Source organism: Pelodiscus sinensis, unplaced genomic scaffold, assembly GCF_049634645.1.
Source record: "Pelodiscus sinensis isolate JC-2024 unplaced genomic scaffold, ASM4963464v1 ctg74, whole genome shotgun sequence".
NCBI lineage: Eukaryota > Metazoa > Chordata > Testudines > Trionychidae > Pelodiscus > Pelodiscus sinensis.
Genome location: NW_027465947.1, coordinates 558250 through 576047, shown reverse-complemented (window position 1 = coordinate 576047; position 17798 = coordinate 558250). Strand labels below are relative to the sequence as shown.

The following is a 17798-nucleotide window of genomic DNA, read 5'->3' as shown; positions in this document are numbered from 1 at the left end:
CAGTGGCAAAGCCAGGCAGAGCCCCGCCCGAGCCCCCCGCCCGCACCAGGAGCAGAGGCAAAGCCAGGCAGAGAGCCCCGCCCGAGCCTCCCGCCCACACCAGGAGCAGAGGCAAAGCCAGGCAGAGCCCCGCCCGAGCCTCCCGCCCACACCAGGAGCAGCGGCAAAGCCAGGCAGAGCCCCGCCTGAGCCCCCTGCCCGCACCAGGAGCAGAGGCAAAGCCAGGCAGAGAGCCCCGCCCGAGCCCCCCGCCCGAGCCCCCCGCCCGCACCAGGAGCAGCAGCAAAGCCAGGCAGAGCCCCGCCCGAGCCTCCCGCCCACACCAGGAGCAGTGGCAAAGCCAGGCAGAGCCCCGCCTGAGCCCCCTGCCCGCACCAGGAGCAGAGGCAAAGCCAGGCAGAGAGCCCCGCCCGAGCCCCCCGCCCGCACCAGGAGCAGCGGCAAAGCCAGGCAGAGCCCCGCCCGAGCCTCCCGCCCACACCAGGAGCAGCGGCAAAGCCAGGCAGAGCCCCGCCCGAGCCCCCCGCCCGCACCAGGAGCAGCGGCAAAGCCAGGCAGAGCCCCGCCTGAGCCCTCCGCCCGCACCAGGAGCAGCGGCAAAGCCAGGCAGAGCCCCGCCTGAGCCCTCCGCCCGCACCAGGAGCAGCGGCAAAGCCAGGCAGAGCCCCGCCTGAGCCCTCCGCCCGCACCAGGAGCAGCGGCAAAGCCAGGCAGAGCCCCGCCTGAGCCCTCCGCCCGCACCAGGAGCAGCGGCAAAGCCAGGCAGAGCCCCGCCCGAGCCTCCCGCCCACACCAGGAGCAGCGGCAAAGCCAGGCAGAGCCCCGCCTGAGCCCTCCGCCCGCACCAGGAGCAGCGGCAAAGCCAGGCACAGCCACACCCGAGCCCCCCGCCCGCACCAGGAGCAGTGGCAAAGCCAGGCAGAGCCCCGCCTGAGCCCCCCGCCCGCACCAGGAGCAGTGGCAAAGCCAGGCAGAGCCCCGCCTGAGCCCCCCGCCCGCACCAGGAGCAGCGGCAAAGCCAGGCAGAGAGCCCCGCCTGAGCCCGGGGCTGCCCGGGGGGGGTGTTACCCTATGGCTGCTGGGCTGCCCGGGGGGGGGGTGTTACCCTATGGCTGCTGCCTGGAGGTCCCACCCTAGACCCGCTGCCTGGGCTGGTCCACCCACAGTGCTCCCGTGCCGGGGGACATGGCCGGAGCAGGTGAGCTGCGCTCCAGGGCCAGGCAAGCAGTCGCTCCCCGAGGGAGGAAATGCAACGGCCCAGCTGCACCACTGGGGCCCGGGGCCTAGGGCCCTGCCTGCCCAGCTACGCGGTGTCGGCGCAGAGCCCCCTGAAGGCCTGTCAGAGCCAAGGCAGCAGCGGGAGGGCCCAGGTGTGGGGCTGGGGCCGCCTGGGAGACGAGAAACTTGCTCCTGAGGGAGGGCAGGCACTGGGCCCTGCTCTGGTTGGCTGGGGACAGCGCACGGGGCAGGGCCAAGCACCTCAGCACGGGGCCAGGGCCAGTGCACCCAGCGCAGGGGGCGGGGCCAGTGCACCCAGCGCAGGGGGCGGGGCCAGGCACCTCAGCACGGGGCCAGGGCCAGTGCACCCAGCGCAGGGGGCGGGGCCAGTGCACCCAGCACAGGGGGCGGGGCCAGGCACCCCAGCACGGGGCCAGGGCACCCAGCGCAGGGGGCGGGGCCAGGCACCCAGCACGGGGCCAGGGCACCCAGCGCAGGGGGCGGGGCCAGGCACCCCAGCACGGGGCAGGGCCAGTGCACCCAGCACAGGGGGCGGGGCCAGGCACCCCAGCACGGGGCCAGGGCACCCAGCGCAGGGGGCGGGGCCAGGCACCCCAGCATGGGGCGGGGCCAGGCACCCCAGCACGGGGCCAGGGCACCCAGCGCAGGGGGCGGGGCCAGGCACCCAGCGCAGGGGGCGGGGCCAGGCACCCCAGCACGGGGCCAGTGCACCCAGCGCAGGGGGCGGGGCCAGGCACCTCAGCACGGGGCAGGGCCAGTGCACCCAGCACAGGGGGCGGGGCCAGGCACCCCAGCACGGGGCCAGGGCACCCAGCACAGGGGGCGGGGCCAGGCACCCAGCGCAGGGGGCGGGGCCAGGCACCCCAGCACGGGGCCAGGGCACCCAGCGCAGGGGGCGGGGCCAAGCACCTCAGCACGGGGCCAGCGCACCCAGCGCAGGGGGCGGGGCCAGGCACCCCAGCACGGGGCCAGTGCACCCAGCACAGGGGGCGGGGCCAGGCACCCCAGCACGGGGCCAGGGCACCCAGCCCAGGGGGCGGGGCCAAGCACCTCAGCACGGGGCCAGTGCACCCAGCGCAGGGGGCGGGGCCAGTGCACCCAGTGCAGGGGGCGGGGCCAGGCACCCAGCGCAAGGGGCGGGGCCAGGGCACCCAGCGCACGGGGCAGGGCCAGGCACCCAGCGCAGGGGGCGGGGCCAGGGCACCCAGCGCAGGGGGCGGGGCCAGGGCACCCAGCGCAGGGGGCGGGGCCAGGCACCCAGCGCAGGGGGCGGGGCCAGTGCACCCAGCGCAGGGGGCGGGGCCAGGGCACCCAGCGCAGGGGGCGGGGCCAGGCACCCAGCGCAGGGGGCGGGGCCAGTGCACCCAGCGCAGGGGGCGGGGCCAGGCACCCAGCGCAGGGGGCGGGGCCAGGGCACCCAGCGCAGGGGGCGGGGCCAGGCACCCAGCGCAGGGGGCGGGGCCAGGCACCCAGCGCAGGGGGCGGGGCCAGTGCACCCAGCGCAGGGGGCGGGGCCAGGCACCCAGCGCAGGGGGCGGGGCCAGGCACCCAGCGCAGGGGGCGGGGCCAGGCACCCCAGCATGGCCAGGGCTGGGCACTGGGAGAGGAGCAGCGCGGCGACACCTACCGTCCTCATCCGTGCGCACGTGCACCGGGGAGCTCTCGGGGCCCGGCCCCACGTCCGTGTGGGCCCGGACCCACACCTTGTACTCTGTCCATTTCTCCAGGCCCGTGATCTCCCAGCTGGAGTGCTCCCGTCCAATTCCGTCCACCACGTGCTTGGCGCTGTCCTCGCCGCCCACTGCCTGGTACGCGATGGAGTACCGCGTGATCAGCCCATTGCGGCTCGGGGCCGGCGGCGGCCCCCAACTTACCCGCACGGCCGTGGAGCCGGCGCTCACACACTCGACCTCCTGGGGTGGGGCGGAAGGGGCTAGGACAGGGAGATGAAGGGCAATGAGCGGAAGGAACAAACACAATGACGCGGGACTCTGACCCAGCCAACCGTCGCTGCTGCCTTCGGAGACGCCTGCGCTTGGCGGAGCAGCCCTGCGCACCCAGGGGAGACCCGAGCGAGGAAGCAGAGGGCGCCGATGCCCGAAGGCTGGTGCAGCAGAGGCGGGGGGGACAGAGGGGAAGGCCGGAGGGCTCGGGGCGAGCTGGGACAGGCCCGGCAGAGGGCAGGCCCGTGGGCCAGAGGCAGGGAGGCAGAGGGGAAGGCCGGAGGGCTCAGGGCGAGCTGGGACAGGCCCGGCAGGGGGCAGGCCCGTGGGCCAGAGGCAGGGAGGCGGAGGGGAAGGCCGGAGGGCTCGGGGCGAGCTGGGACAGGCCCGGCAGGGGGCAGGCCCGTGGGCCAGAGGCAGGGAGGCAGAGGGGAAGGCCGGAGGGCTCAGGGCGAGCTGGGACAGGCCCGGCAGGGGGCAGGCCCGTGGGCCAGAGGCAGGGAGGCAGAGGGGAAGGCCGGAGGGCTCAGGGCGAGCTGGGACAGGCCCGGCAGAGGGCAGGCCCGTGGGCCAGAGGCAGGGAGGCGGAGGGCAAGGCCGGAGGGCTCAGGGCGAGCTGGGACAGGCCCGGCAGAGGGCAGGCCCGTGGGCCAGAGGCAGGGAGGCAGAGGGGAAGGCCGGAGGGCTCAGGGCGAGCTGGGACAGGCCCGGCAGAGGGCAGGCCCGTGGGCCAGAGGCAGGGAGGCAGAGGGGAAGGCCGGAGGGCTCAGGGCGAGCTGGGACAGGCCCGGCAGGGGGCAGGCCCGTGGGCCAGAGGCAGGGAGGCGGAGGGGAAGGCCGGAGGGCTCAGGGCGAGCTGGGACAGGCCCGGCAGAGGGCAGGCCCGTGGGCCAGAGGCAGGGAGGCAGAGGGGAAGGCCGGAGGGCTCAGGGCGAGCTGGGACAGGCCCGGCAGGGGGCAGGCCCGTGGGCCAGAGGCAGGGAGGCGGAGGGCAAGGCCGGAGGGCTCGGGGCGAGCTGGGACAGGCCCGGCAGGGGGCAGGCCCGTGGGCCAGAGGCAGGGAGGCGGAGGGACAGGCCGGCAGAGGCACAGCTGGCACTTGGAAGAGTGGGGAGGCCAAACGTGGCCAGGGGCTGCACTGGGATCCTGCCCTCGGCCAGGGGCGCAGGACATGCAGGGATGGGTCGCACTGGCGGGTGAGAAGGGAGGCTGGAAACTGGCCCAGCTTCGTCCGTCCTTGTCAGCGGGTTTCAGGCCCCTCCCTGGCGATGCAGGAGGGAGGGGCGGGGGCAGACAAGTCTCCTGGCAGCAAAGGGGGGGGGGCTGCGCTGGGCATGAGGAGCGCAGGGGCAGAGGGCCAGGGCTGGGGCGGGCAGAGATACAGCCCGGGCAGAGAAGGCAGAAGGGCAGAGCGGGGCTCGGGGACACCTCCCAGGTGGCGCCTGTGAAGTGAGGAGTCATGAGGCTCCGGGCCCACCCCCAGAGGCCAGGCAGGCCGGCCGGCGTTAGCTGCGTTTGCTCTGCCGGCATCGCCGGCGCCGGCTGGCTGGGCGAGAGTCAGGCACGGAAAGCACACGACAGGGGCTGCAAACACAAGGAGCCAAAATAAAACGCAGCAACAAGCAGGGCCAGCGAAAACCACCCGGCCTGCAAATGTCCCCTGCCCAGGCAGGCAGCACACGCCTGCCCCTCGCCCGCCCCTCTCCTGCCCCCCGCCAGGCCCTCGCCCGCCCCTCGCCAGGCCCTCGCCCGCCCCTCTCCTGCCCCCCGTCAGGCCCTCGCCCGCCCCTCTCCTGCCCCCCGCCAGGCCCTCGCCCGCCCCTCGCCAGGCCCTCGCCTGCCCCTCGCCAGGCCCTCGCCCGCCCCTCACCAGGCCCTCGCCCGCCCCTCGCCAGGCCCTCGCCTGCCCCTCGCCAGGCCCTTGCCCGCCCCTCACCAGGCCCTCGCCCGCCCCTCGCCTGCCCCCTGCCAGACCTTCGGCCACCCCTCGCCTGCTGCTCTTCAATCGCCTGCCTCTTGCCTGCCCCTAACCTGCCCATCACCAGCCCCTCGCCCAGCCACACTCCCCTCACCAGCCCCGTGAGGGGAGCGCGGATTGTGAGGGGCGCAGCCGGGTCACTGCTGCACCTGTGGGGGGTGTTTGCCCCAAAAGTGGCACAAAGGGGCCATGTGAGGGGTCAAACAAAAGCTACTTTCTTCTGACTCTGTGTCTGCTCTTCATAGATCTGTACAATGTCTGTGTGCGGAGTCAGGGGCCTGGACGTGGTGTGGAGACTGGTCTGTATGTGCTTGAGTAATGGGCCAGGATTGTTTGCCCATGGACGTGCTAATGAGCGAAGCTCCAGGGAGCAATGGGCCTCCGAAGGCCAAAGACACCCCTGGCCACTGGCCACGTGACTCCCTCCAGCTTGGAAGAAACCTGGAAGGAGGGATAAATATGCCAGGTGGCCGACTCCATGTTGGACTCAGATCTGCTCCTGACCCCAGAAGTGGCCTCGCAGGGAATCACGAGCCGGGAAGAACTGTGAACCCGTCCTGGCATAGGATGTGCACCAAGGACTTTTAAACCAGCAGCTGTAACATCTCTGCTAGAGCCTGCAGCGAGAACTGGGAGATTCAGTGCATGTAACATATGATACTTTAACAACCTCACTCTCAGGCTTTTCTTTCTCGTGGTAATAAACCTTTAGTTGTTAGATTCTAAAGGATTAGCTCAGCGTGATTTGTGGTAAGGTCCAGAGGGTAAATTGACCAGGGATCTGTGGCTGGTTTCTTGGAACCGGACAGAACTTGTTCGGGGTAGGTGGGATTGGGTGCTAGGACCCCCCACCTGTGTATGAGGCCCGGGGCCATCTGGGGCACGGATATTGCTGGGGTGCCAGAGGGGTTTTGCTTGGGAGGCTTCAGGCAGGCAGCTGAAGCGCTCTGTGGGACTGGTGTGTGGCCTGTTTGGAGAGGTCTCCAGTCTGGGGGCTGTAAGGAGCCCCGGATTTGAGCAATTCGCCCTGAGCGGACGCCCTCAGCTGTGCCCAGACCCAGCCCGGCCCGTCACAGCCTCCCGCCCAACAGGCTGGAGGGACCCGTCTGCCTGCAGGCTGGGGAGCAGCAGCCCCTCCCCCATGGGTCCATGTTCTCCAACCTCCCCGGCCCACTGCTCCTTCCCCCAGCTACCCTCGTCCCCCCACCCCCATCACCTGCAGGCCGGGGAGCAGCAGCCCCTCGCCCCCCGGCTCCAGCGGGGCAGGTGGCTGGGAAGGAAAGGGTGGGGATGGTGCGGCACATGCCTGGGAGACAGGCTCATGCGTGGAGCCCATCCGCCGGCGGGATGGCATGACGGCGTGTGAGGAAACTCCCAGAGACACAGGACCCCGCCCCGCCCGTCTCCCTCCTCCGCCGCGTCTCTGGGAGTCTCCTCGGGAAGGAGGGGATGGCGGAAGGACACAGACAGCACTTACCGCACAGCCTTCTGCCGCCACCAGAGCGCGGCCCGGCTGCCTGCCGCCACCGGCCACCATGGCTCCGCGGCTGCTCTGAGAACACCAGCAGGGCAGGAGCTCGCGGGCTGCCTCTGCTCTGCCCTCACCACGCACCCGGGGGCCACTTACTGGATTGGGCGGTTCTGGCTTCTATGACGGGGGTGTACACCCCCAGGCCCAGCTCCGAGCGGGCGCCCAGCCGGAACTGGTACAGCGTGTCCGGCTTGAGACCTTCCACCGCGTACGACGAGCTCGGGTCCAACTCCACTTTGCGCTGGAGGGCGGAGGAGACGCCTGTTACTAGCGCAGGGGGAGCCAGCAGCCGCCCCCCAGAACTGCACAGCCCCAGACACCCTCTGGACCCCGACTGCCACCCCACAGGAGACAGGCAACCCCCGCTACCGACAGCTCCAAGTGACCCAGGACGGCCGGCCGGTTGCACGGCGCTCCTGCCCTGGCCAGGTTCTGGGAGCACACGCGGCCTCGTCATTAACCACAGGACAGCGGCTTCAACGGCCTTGTCCCACCACGAGGCAGTCCCCTGTGATGGGCAGGCGGGCTGGGAGCGTCCCTGACGGGCAGGCCGGTGTCTGCCGCAAGCGGGCCGGGAGCGTCCCTGACGGGCAGGCCGGTGTCTGCCGCAGGCGGGCCGGGAGTGCCCCTGACGGGCAGACCGGTGTCTCCCGCAGGCGGGCCAGGAGCATCCCTGACGGGCGGGCCGGTGTCTCCCGCAGGCGGGCCGGGAGTGCCCCTGACGGGCAGGCCGGTGTCTCCCGCAGGCGGGCCAGGAGCGTCCCTGATGGGCAGGCCGGTGTCTCCCGCAGGCGGGCCAGGAGCATCCCTGACGGGCGGGCCGGTGTCTCCCGCAGGCGGGCCGGGAGTGCCCCTGACGGGCAGGCCGGTGTCTCCCGCAGGCGGGCCAGGAGCGTCCCTGACGGGCGGGCCGGTGTCTCCCGCAGGCGGGCCGGGAGTGCCCCTGATGGGCAGGCCGGTGTCTCCCGCAGGCGGGCCAGGAGCATCCCTGACGGGCGGGCCGGTGTCTCCCGCAGGCGGGCCAGGAGCATCCCTGACGGGCAGGCCGGTGTCTCCCGCAGGCGGGCCAGGAGCGTCCTTGACGGGCGGGCCTGTTGTCTGTCGCAGGCGGGCCAGGACCGTCCCTGACGGGCGGGCCGGTGTCTCCCGCAGGCGGGCCGGGAGCATCCCTGACGGGCAGGCCGGTGTCTCCCGCAGGCGGGCCGGGAGCATCCCTGACGGGCGGGCCGGTGTCTCCCGCAGGCGGGCCGGGAGCATCCCTGACGGGCAGGCCGGTGTCTCCCGCAGGCGGGCCGGGAGCATCCCTGACGGGCGGGCCGGCGTCTCCCGCAGGCGGGCCGGGAGCATCCCTGACGGGCGGGCCGGTGTCTCCCGCAGGTGGGCCGGGAGCATCCCTGACGGGCGGGCCGGTGTCTCCCGCAGGCGGGCCGGGAGCATCCCTGACGGGTGGGCCGGTGTCTCCCGCAGGCGGGCCGGGAGCATCCCTGACGGGCAGGCCGGTGTCTCCCGCAGGCGGGCCGGGAGCGTCCCTGACGGGCGGGCCGGTGTCTCCCGCAGGCGGGCCGGGAGCATCCCTGACGGGCGGGCCGGTGTCTCCCGCAGGCGGGCCGGGAGCATCCCTGACGGGTGGGCCGGTGTCTCCCGCAGGCGGGCCGGGAGTGCTCCCCACACCTGTGCCGCAGGCAGGGCGAGGACACACTGCTGTCGGGGTAGTTCTGTTGGCGCTGCCGGGGATCGGCCCACATCCAGGCCCAGCACTGGGTCCCGGGGTGTATTACCACCACTCAGCTGGCTGCTGGGGGTTGGCCCCATTGCTCCAGGGACCCGACCTGGATGCTGGAGGGACCTTGCCAGGGCATCTCCACAGCCATCTGGCTGCAGGGCCGTCCCAGCCTCCGCCTGTCCGGCCTCGGAGCCACGCAGACGCGTCCACCTAGGCAGCTCAGCCAAGAGCTTTCCTCCCGTGGCCCTGCTGTGTGTCTGCAATGCCAGCCCCCGACTGCCCCGACGGGAATGGTGGGGAAGGAAGAACACGAGACAGGCTGAGATCAGGGTTCGCTCCTGTCACGTTACTGGACTTTAAGGGGAGCAGCCAGATCACGGCCGCGCCCGGGGGGTGTTTGCCCCAAGTCCGTACAAAGGGGCCACGGGAGGTGTCACGTGACAGCTCGTGTCCTACTGACCCTACGTCTGCTACTCGTGTGCTTGTGCCACGTCTGCGTGTGGGGTTGAGCGTGGGCTCTGGCTGGTGCTGAGTGTCCCTGGGCTGCCTGCTGTAAAGGACTGGTCAGTGGAGGACTCTGCTCGCTAGCAGGGCTCTCAGTGGCCCGACACACCTGAGGGAGGCGTCCGGGCACCTGCAGACCAGCCAGGGCAGAACGGCTGCCGGCATGTGGAACACAGACAGGTCACCGGGCCACGTGACCCGCTCTGGCTTGGGAGAGCCCAGGGATGGACGTAGAGCGCCAGGAGGCCGACTCCACCCTGTCTTCAATCTCACTGCTGATCCCAGACGCAGCCTGGCGGGGGCAGCGCGCGGGAGGGCTGCCGACCCGCCCTGACGTAGGATGCGCGCCAGAGACTTCGGAGCCGGCAGCTTGGAACAGCTCTGCTGAGAGCCTGCGTCCGGACCTGGGCGACTGGCGCATGTAACGTGTTCTCCTGAGCAGCCTCACTCGCCACCTTTCCTGTCTTTTGTTAATAAACCTTTAGGCTGTGTCTACATTGGCCCCTTTTCCGGAAAAGGGACGCTAATGAGACACTTCGGAATTGCAAATGCCGCGGGGGATTTAAATATCCCCCGCGGCATTTGCATGAACATGGCTGCGGCTTTTTCCGGCTCGGGGTTTTGCCGGAGAAAAGCGCCAGTCTAGACGGGATCTTGCGGAAAATAAGCCCTTTTCCGGAAAGGGGTGCCAATGTAGACCCAGCCTTAGAGTTTAGATGCTAAAGGATCAGCGTGGCTGGTGTGTGGCCTGTTGGGAAGGTCTCCAGTCTGGGGCTGTACGGAGCCCTGGTTTTGAGCAATTCACCCTGAGCGGATGCCCTCAGCGGTGCCCAGATCCAGCCCGGTCCACCAGCCCCAACGTGCTACCGATCCCAGGGCCCACTGCGCCGTGGGGCCTGCTACCGCCCCGCCAGCCTTCTGGCTCAGCCTGCTCTGACCCGTGGCTCATGGGCTGCGGCAAAGGCAGACGCCTCACCTGGCTCCCAGCCTCGCCTTCCCAGTAGAGCAGCTCGTATTTGGTGATGCGTTCCTGCGAGGCCGGGAGCCACGTCAGCAGGATCCGGGTGTCCGACTCCGCCTCTGCCTGGAAATCAGCTGGCTGGGCTGGCACTGGGACGGACACAACAGTCAGTGCTGGCTGGGGCTGGTGCAAGGGCAAAGCAGCCTCTGCTCCCAGCGCCTGGCAGGGGGCTTGTGAATTTCACCTGGGCCCTCCCCCTCCTCAGCTCCAGGCAGGGCGAGCACATCCAGTGGGGCCCTCAACGTTGCTATTGGTCGGGGTGGGCCAGACCCGGCCTGCCAAGCCTTTGAGTCCACCCCACGGCCCACCCCGCCGGACCCAGAGGCAGGGAGCAGCCCAGGGCTCAGAGCAGCTGGCTGCTCCATCTGCTCCTCTGCGCGGGGTAGGAGGAAGCTCTGTGCACTGCGAACCCCCTTCCCCCACCTCCCTCTGCGACCCCACGCCCTGTCCTGCACCCCAGTTGCCTGCCCCGAGCTTCCTTCCGCCCCAGCCTCCGTCCCAGACCCGCCCCCCCAAAAGTGGGGCCCCTACCACCTGCCAAAGTGCCCCCCCATCAAAACCCACGGCCCAGCCCGGCTCCTGGGGCACCGCTCCCCCGACGTGCGCTGCTACGTACCCCCCTGCTGCGTTTTGACCTGCAGGATGTCCGAGGGGGGCCCGTCTCCCACGGAGGTGAAGGCCAGGACCCGGATGCTGTAGGTGGTGCCTGTGATCAGGCTGCCCACGGTGGTGAGGTGGCTGTCGTCAGTGTTGTGCTTCTGCCACATGCTCAGGGGCAGGTGGGGGTCCGTGGTGTAGTACACCCGGAAGCCTCGGATCTGGCCGTTGGGCTCCTCTGGCTGCTCCCACTGCACGAGCATGGTGCTGGCACTCAGCATCCGGGCCTGCACCTTCAGGGGCGGGCTGGAGGGGGCCTGCTCCCCCGTGCGGGCTTCCACCAGCTCGCTGGGGGGCCCCCGGCCGATGGTGTTGACGGCGAGGACGCGGAAGGCGTACTCCGAGAACGGGCTGAGGCCCCCGATGCTGTAGCGGGTGGTGGCCACTCCGTCCACCTCCTGGAAGTGGCCCTCCCAGGCCTTGGGCTTGTACTGGATGACGTAGTACGAGATGGGCTCTGAGTTGCCAGAGTCCCAGGTGAGGGTCACGCTGGTGGCCGTCGTCTCCGTCACCTGCGGCTCCGGCGGGGGCTTGGGCAGCGCTGGGGTTGGAGGAGAGAGAAGCGGTCGAGATGAGCCATGGATGGCTCCCCTGCTCCCGCATTCCCCTTTCAGGGGCAGACGCGGCGCCGGCTTCGGGAACCTGCGTGGCTCCAGGGGCTCCCCGGACACGCCGGCCGGCTGCAGGCTAAGTGCAGGGGGCCAGAGCGGGGGGCTCCCCGGACGCGCCGGCCGGCTGCAGGCTAAGTGCAGGGGGTCAGAGCGGGGGGCTCCCCGGACGCGCCGGCCGGCTGCAGGCTAAGTGCAGGGGGTCAGAGCGGGGGGCTCCCCGGACGCGCCGGCCGGCTGCAGGCTAAGTGCAGGGGGTCAGAGCGGGGGGCTCCCCGGACGCGCCGGCCGGCTGCGGGCTAAGTGCAGGGGGCCAGAGCGGGGGGCTCCCCGGACGCGCCGGCCGGCTGCAGGCTAAGTGCAGGGGGTCAGAGCGGGGGGCTCCCCGGACGCGCCGGCCGGCTGCAGGCTAAGTGCAGGGGGTCAGAGCGGGGGGCTCCCCGGACGCGCCGGCCGGCTGCGGGCTAAGTGCAGGGGGTCAGAGCGGGGGGCTCCCCGGACGCGCCGGCCGGCTGCGGGCTAAGTGCAGGGGGTCAGAGCGGGGGGCTCCCCGGACGCGCCGGCCGGCTGCGGGCTAAGTGCAGGGGGTCAGAGCGGGGGGCTCCCCGGACGCGCCGGCCGGCTGCGGGCTAAGTGCAGGGGGTCAGAGCGGGGGGCTCCCCGGACGCGCCGGCCGGCTGCGGGCTAAGTGCAGGGGGTCAGAGCGGGGGGCTCCCCGGACGCGCCGGCCGGCTGCGGGCTAAGTGCAGGGGGTCAGAGCGGGGGGCTCCCCGGACGCGCCGGCCAGCTGCGGGCTAAGTGCAGGGGGTCAGAGCGGGGGGCTCCCCGGACGCGCCGGCCAGCTGCGGGCTAAGTGCAGGGGGTCAGAGCGGGGGGCTCCCCGGACGCGCCGGCCGGCTGTGGGCTAAGTGCAGGGGGTCAGAGCGGGGGGCTCCCCGGACGCGCCGGCCGGCTGCGGGCTAAGTGCAGGGGGTCAGAGCGGGGGGCTCCCCGGACGCGCCGGCCGGCTGCAGGCTAAGTGCAGGGGGCCAGAGCGGGGGGCTCCCCGGACGCGCCGGCCGGCTGCAGGCTAAGTGCAGGGGGTCAGAGCGGGGGGCTCCCCGGACGCGCCGGCCGGCTGCAGGCTAAGTGCAGGGGGTCAGAGCGGGGGGCTCCCCGGACGCGCCGGCCGGCTGCAGGCTAAGTGCAGGGGGTCAGAGCGGGGGGCTCCCCGGACGCGCCGGCCGGCTGCAGGCTAAGTGCAGGGGGTCAGAGCGGGGGGCTCCCCGGACGCGCCGGCCGGCTGCAGGCTAAGTGCAGGGGGTCAGAGCGGGGGGCTCCCCGGACGCGCCGGCCGGCTGCAGGCTAAGTCCCAACCTGTGAGTCGCCAGTGAGTCCCAACCTGCTTGTCCCAGGTTTATCCTGCTTGTAGCCTGTTTACAACGGGCCTGAGGGCTCAGGTGCCCTTGCTAATCTGGGGCCGAGCCAGGCCCCAGACTCCCTGAGGAAAGACAGGCCCTGGAGTCCCAGGGATGCCTCGTGGCACAGCAGGGCCTGTCCAAGGCAGCCGGCCCCCCCGCCAAGTGAGGCCTGGCCCAGGCGCGGGGGGGAGACAGGCCACTGGCGCCAGTAGGGAAAACGCAGTGGTGGGCTGGGAACGTCCTTTGCGGACTGCAGGGCCGCGAGGCTGCAGTGCCCCCGCCAGGCCCCCGTGCTCCTGTGTGCGCTCCCAGCGGCCGTGGGGCCGGGCAGGGCTCACCTTTGACGGTGATCTGGGCCGTGGCTTCGATCATGCCGAGAGAGGAGATGGCCACGCAGGTGTAGTTAGTGGACTGCATGATGCTGTTCAACTCCAGGACGTTCCTGCCCACTGGCATCTCGTCTTCTTTGGTCAGTTCCTCCGCGCCCGCCATCCACTTCACGTAGGGCATCGGCGCGCCCACGGCCACGCAGGTGAGGTTCACGCTGCCCCCGGGCATCACCTCGTGGTTGCTGGGAGGGATGGAGAAGCGAGGGGCCACACGCCGCACTGCAACAAGGAGCAAAGCATTAGGAGGGTTCCTGGACCAGCTGGCGGAGCTCGGCTGCATGGAGCAGGCGCGGCGTTACCCCTGGCAGGGCGCGGCCAGCCGCAGAGAGGCCCCAATGCTGTTCGCCGCTCGTCAGACCGCACACGCCGCTTCCGTCCTGCTGGACCCGCTCCTTGCAGGCCAGCCCAGCCGCGCCCTAGCGCCAGGCCTTTCTGGCGTGCCCCGGCCCCGTCGCAACAGCTCCCGAGCCAGAAAGCAGGCCCAATGCAGCTCTGGCCCAGGGATTACCTGCTCGCCCGCCCCCCACACCTGGCGGGGGTGCCGGAGGCGAGTGAGCCCTGGCGCTACTGCTGGAGCAGTGGGACGCAGGCTCAGCAGGGGAGCGCCAGGCCACGCGGGGCTGGGCAGGAGACGCTAGTCCCGACGGGTGGGAGATTGCACCCCTGGGACGGGGGAAGGCTCGGCCCAGCTCTGTGGAGCCCGTTGGAGCCTGGTTCTCCTCATTGCCTCCCACAGCGTCTCCCCCACCACTCGCCCGCTGGGCGCTTCATTCGACTCCGGCGCAAGCAGCTCCCAGCTGCAGTCGCGCTCGAAACTGCCAACTGAAGGCACCGAGTCAGAGGAAGGGCCCCTCCCCAGGGCTCGCGTCGGGGCCGTTTGGTCTGGAGCTGCCTGGCGGGGCCTGGCCCGGCGCCCCAGGGAAAGGAAATGGCGCAGTCTGGGGAAGGTTGCCGTCTGGCTCCCGTTCCCATTGCCCAGCACCTCCGCAGAGCAGGCCCAGGGCGGAATCGCAGCACCAGTGCCCACGCAGAGCAGTGGCTCCAGCCTCTCCCCCGCCGCCCTGGCAGGGTCGACGCCTGAGGAAACTGGCCGCAGCCGATAGGCGGAGCAGCGCCGGCTCAGTCTGACAGGCCGGTGCTGCCGACGCGCTGGCACCGGGGCCGCTCCTGGAGGTGCCGAGCGAGCACAGAGCCCGCGCCGGCTGGGGAGATGAGGCGGTGCCGGCGGCAGGGTGCGTACTCCACAGCGCCGTGGCGGCAAGCCAGGGCTTACGGTGCCGTCCCAGCCGGGGGCCGGGGCTCTCCACGACGCCTAACTCCAAAGTCCGCTGCCTGTGCCGTGCCAGCAATCGACTGCCAAGGCCCGAGCCCCTCCCCAGCGCTACCGGCATGAGCGCGCCGCCGATGGACATGGCGATGGCTCTCACAGGATGGGGTGTTTGCCGCCCAAGCAGGCTCCCTTCGCCAGCGAGCACAGCCCGCCAGGGACCGCCCCCGCGGGGACCGAGGGCTGCACAGGCGCTGGCCCCTTGGCCCGTCGCGCCAGGCAGGGAGAGGGTCGCAGGGCATACGGAGCGAGCTGGGCAGGGCCGGGCAGGGGCATGCAGCCACGGGACAATGGGAAAGAGGGGCCATGCAGCCGGCATGCGGAAGCAGCCCTCCTCGCCCAGTCCTGCTGCCCCGCAGACAGGGCCCCTGCTGCAGACACAGCTGCTCCCCGGCCCACTGGCCTCTGGTCGGCACAGCCGTGGGCTCCACGCCACGCAGGCCTCAGCCCCGGGGCCCCTCCAGAGCAGCTACTGCACCTTTTCAGCCAGCGCCCATGGACCCAGGGCCGGGGGAGGCTCAGAGACGCCCGGCCATGCGCTGAACTAAGCCAAGCGAGCCCGGCTCTTGGGGCGCTGGCTGGTCTGGTGGCTGGCAGTCAGTCTGGGAGCGGGCCCAGCGCCCATGGACCCAGGGCCTGGGGAGGCTCAGAGACGCCCGGCCATGCGCTGAACTAAGCCAAGCGAGCCCAGCTCTTGGGGCGCTGGCTGGTCCGGTGGCTGGCAGTCAGTCTGGGAGCGGGCCCAGCGCCCATGGGCCCAGGGCCGGGGGAGGCTCAGAGACGCCCAGCCATGCGCTGAATTAAACCAAGCGAGCCCGGCTCTTGGGGCGCTGGCTGGTCCGGTGGCTGGCAGTCAGTCTGGGAGCGGGCCCAGCGCCCATGGGCCCAGGGCCGGGGGAGGCTCAGAGACGCCCGGCCATGCGCTGAACTAAGCCAAGCGAGCCCGGCTCTTGGGGCGCTGGCTGGTCCGGTGGCTGGCAGTCAGTCTGGGAGCGGGCCCAGCGCCCATGGACTCAGGGCCGGGGGAGGCTCAGAGACGCCCGGCCATGCGCTGAACTAAGCCAAGCGAGCCCGGCTCTTGGGGCGCTGGCTGGTCCGGTGGCTGGCAGTCAGTCTGGGAGCGGGCCCAGCGCCCATGGGCCCAGAGCCGGGGGAGGCTCAGAGACGCCCGGCCATGCGCTGAACTAAGCCAAGCGAGCCCGGCTCTTGGGGCGCTGGCTGGTCCGGTGGCTGGCAGTCAGTCTGGGAGCGGGCCCAGCGCCCATGGACCCAGGGCCGGGGGAGGCTCAGAGACGCCCGGCCATGCGCTGAACTAAGCCAAGCGAGCCCGGCTCTTGGGGCGCTGGCTGGTCCGGTGGCTGGCAGTCAGTATGGGAGCGGGCCCAGCGCCCATGGGCCCAGGGCCGGGGGAGGCTCAGAGACGCCCGGCCATGCGCTGAACTAAGCCAAGCGAGCCCGGCTCTTGGGGCGCTGGCTGGTCTGGTGGCTGGCAGTCAGTCTGGGAGCGGGCCCAGCGCCCATGGGCCCAGGGCCGGGGGAGGCTCAGAGACGCCCGGCCATGCGCTGAACTAAGCCAAGCGAGCCCGGCTCTTGGGGCGCTGGCTGGTCCGGTGGCTGGCAGTCAGTATGGGAGCGGGCCCAGCGCCCATGGGCCCAGGGCCGGGGGAGGCTCAGAGACGCCCGGCCATGCGCTGAACTAAGCCAAGCGAGCCCGGCTCTTGGAGCGCTGGCTGGTCCGGTGGCTGGCAGTCAGTATGGGAGCGGGCCCAGCGCCCATGGGCCCAGGGCCGGGGGAGGCTCAGAGACGCCCGGCCATGCGCTGAACTAAGCCAAGCGAGCCCGGCTCTTGGGGCGCTGGCTGGTCCGGTGGCTGGCAGTCAGTCTGGGAGCGGGCCCAGCGCCCATGGGCCCAGGGCCGGGGGAGGCTCAGAGACGCCCGGCCATGCGCTGAACTAAGCCAAGCGAGCCCGGCTCTTGGGGCGCTGGCTGGTCCGGTGGCTGGCAGTCAGTCTGGGAGCGGGCCCAGCGCCCATGGGCCCAGGGCCGGGGGAGGCTCAGAGACGCCCGGCCATGCGCTGAACTAAGCCAAGCGAGCCCGGCTCTTGGGGCGCCGGCTGGTCCGGTGGCTGGCAGTCAGTATGGGAGCAGGCCCAGCGCCCATGGGCCCAGGGCCGGGGGAGGCTCAGAGACGCCCGGCCATGCGCTGAACTAAGCCAAGCGAGCCCGGCTCTTGGGGCGCTGGCTGGTCCGGTGGCTGGCAGTCAGTATGGGAGCGGGCCCAGCGCCCATGGGCACGCGCTAGCACCCACATCTGCTGCTCGGCTCACGCCGGGTCTGAGGCTCCTGCCTCCCCCAGCAAGACCTGAACAAAGAGCAGCTCTCCAGAGCCTCCGTCCCGGCCAAGGCAACCGGCGCCAGCCGCAGCCCGTGTCACAAGCACCTGGGGGCGCCTGCTCCTCTCCGTCCCCCCCCGAACCGGCCCTTCCTACAACACGTTTCTGGGCAAGCATGTGCAATCTGAAAGCCTTCCCTGTGGCGCAGCCCCAGGCGCCTCGGCCTCGCGAGCAGCCGGCCCGGGCGCCGTGACTAGTCAGGTCGTTTCCGTGGACACGGTATCGCTCCGAGGTCCACGTCAGCACGGTCGGAAATGAGATTCCTCGCCACTCGGCCCAGGCCCCCGGGAGCGCCCTGCCTGGGAGGGAACGCGGACCCCTGGGCCATTGCTCCGTCTCTCAGGAGAGGGCGGAAGGTGCAGCCGCAATCCTGGGGGGGGCCGGCAACACCCCCGTGCAGACGAAGAGACTGAGCCGTTAATAATTGAACATGCATTAGCGTGCACATGCCCCGCGGCTGGCGCACAGGGGCCGATCGATCGTCCTAACGTCTCCGATTCCAACCGCACCCGGCTGCCCTGCTCTTGGCCCTCGGTCCAGCCCCGGAGCTGCCAGAGCCCTCGCGCCGCCTGGCTCCAGGGGAAACGCTTCAGCAAAACGCTTCTTTTCCCTCTAGCTACCTTGGCCACAGCGGCCGACTAACAATCCCCCTCAAACAAATACGGACTCCCCCTCCCCGGCTCCCGCTGCCCCCAGACGCCAGGCGCCCTGCTCTCCTTCGGCCCCAAATCGCTTTCCTCTTGCTCGGCCTGGCCCCAATGCGCAGAGGGAGGTGAGGGACGGGCATGCAGACCCCCTGCTGCTGCCCTGTCTGGGATCCCAAAGCCCCTGCTCTTCCCTGCCCCCAGCGAAATGGGCAGCCGCTCCGCAGCCCTGCCCCACCCAAGAGGGGCAGAGCCAGGGTGCTTCGCTCTGCTGCCCTGCCCGGGGCATGGGGAGGAGCTGGGAGGGGAAGAGGTGTGCAGACACCTCAGAGCCACAGCCTCCCCTCTGTCCCCGCGGCCTGGAGAGTAGCCACGCCCCAGGGAGCCCCTCTCCGGCTGCCAGCCACGTGCTGGAGGCGGGGAAGGGGCCCACGCCAGCGG

The 17798-nt window shown here is 71.5% G+C and overlaps 1 protein-coding gene across 1 annotated transcript in view; it reads right to left on the bottom strand.

Annotated features, from left to right (window-relative positions):
- LOC102455999 (receptor-type tyrosine-protein phosphatase F-like) overlaps window positions 1–17798 on the bottom strand; it is a gene marked incomplete at its 3' end in the record, with an annotated part of 547172 nt that overhangs the window by 53510 nt on the left and 475864 nt on the right. The window contains exons 8-12 of the mRNA XM_075917250.1: window positions 12943–13212; window positions 10556–11137; window positions 9895–10028; window positions 6788–6932; window positions 2867–3172 (exon numbers count right to left, since the gene is read on the bottom strand). Of these exons, the coding sequence (XP_075773365.1) occupies window positions 2867–3172; window positions 6788–6932; window positions 9895–10028; window positions 10556–11137; window positions 12943–13212 (1437 nt within the window). The remainder of the gene's footprint in view (window positions 1–2866; window positions 3173–6787; window positions 6933–9894; window positions 10029–10555; window positions 11138–12942; window positions 13213–17798) is intronic.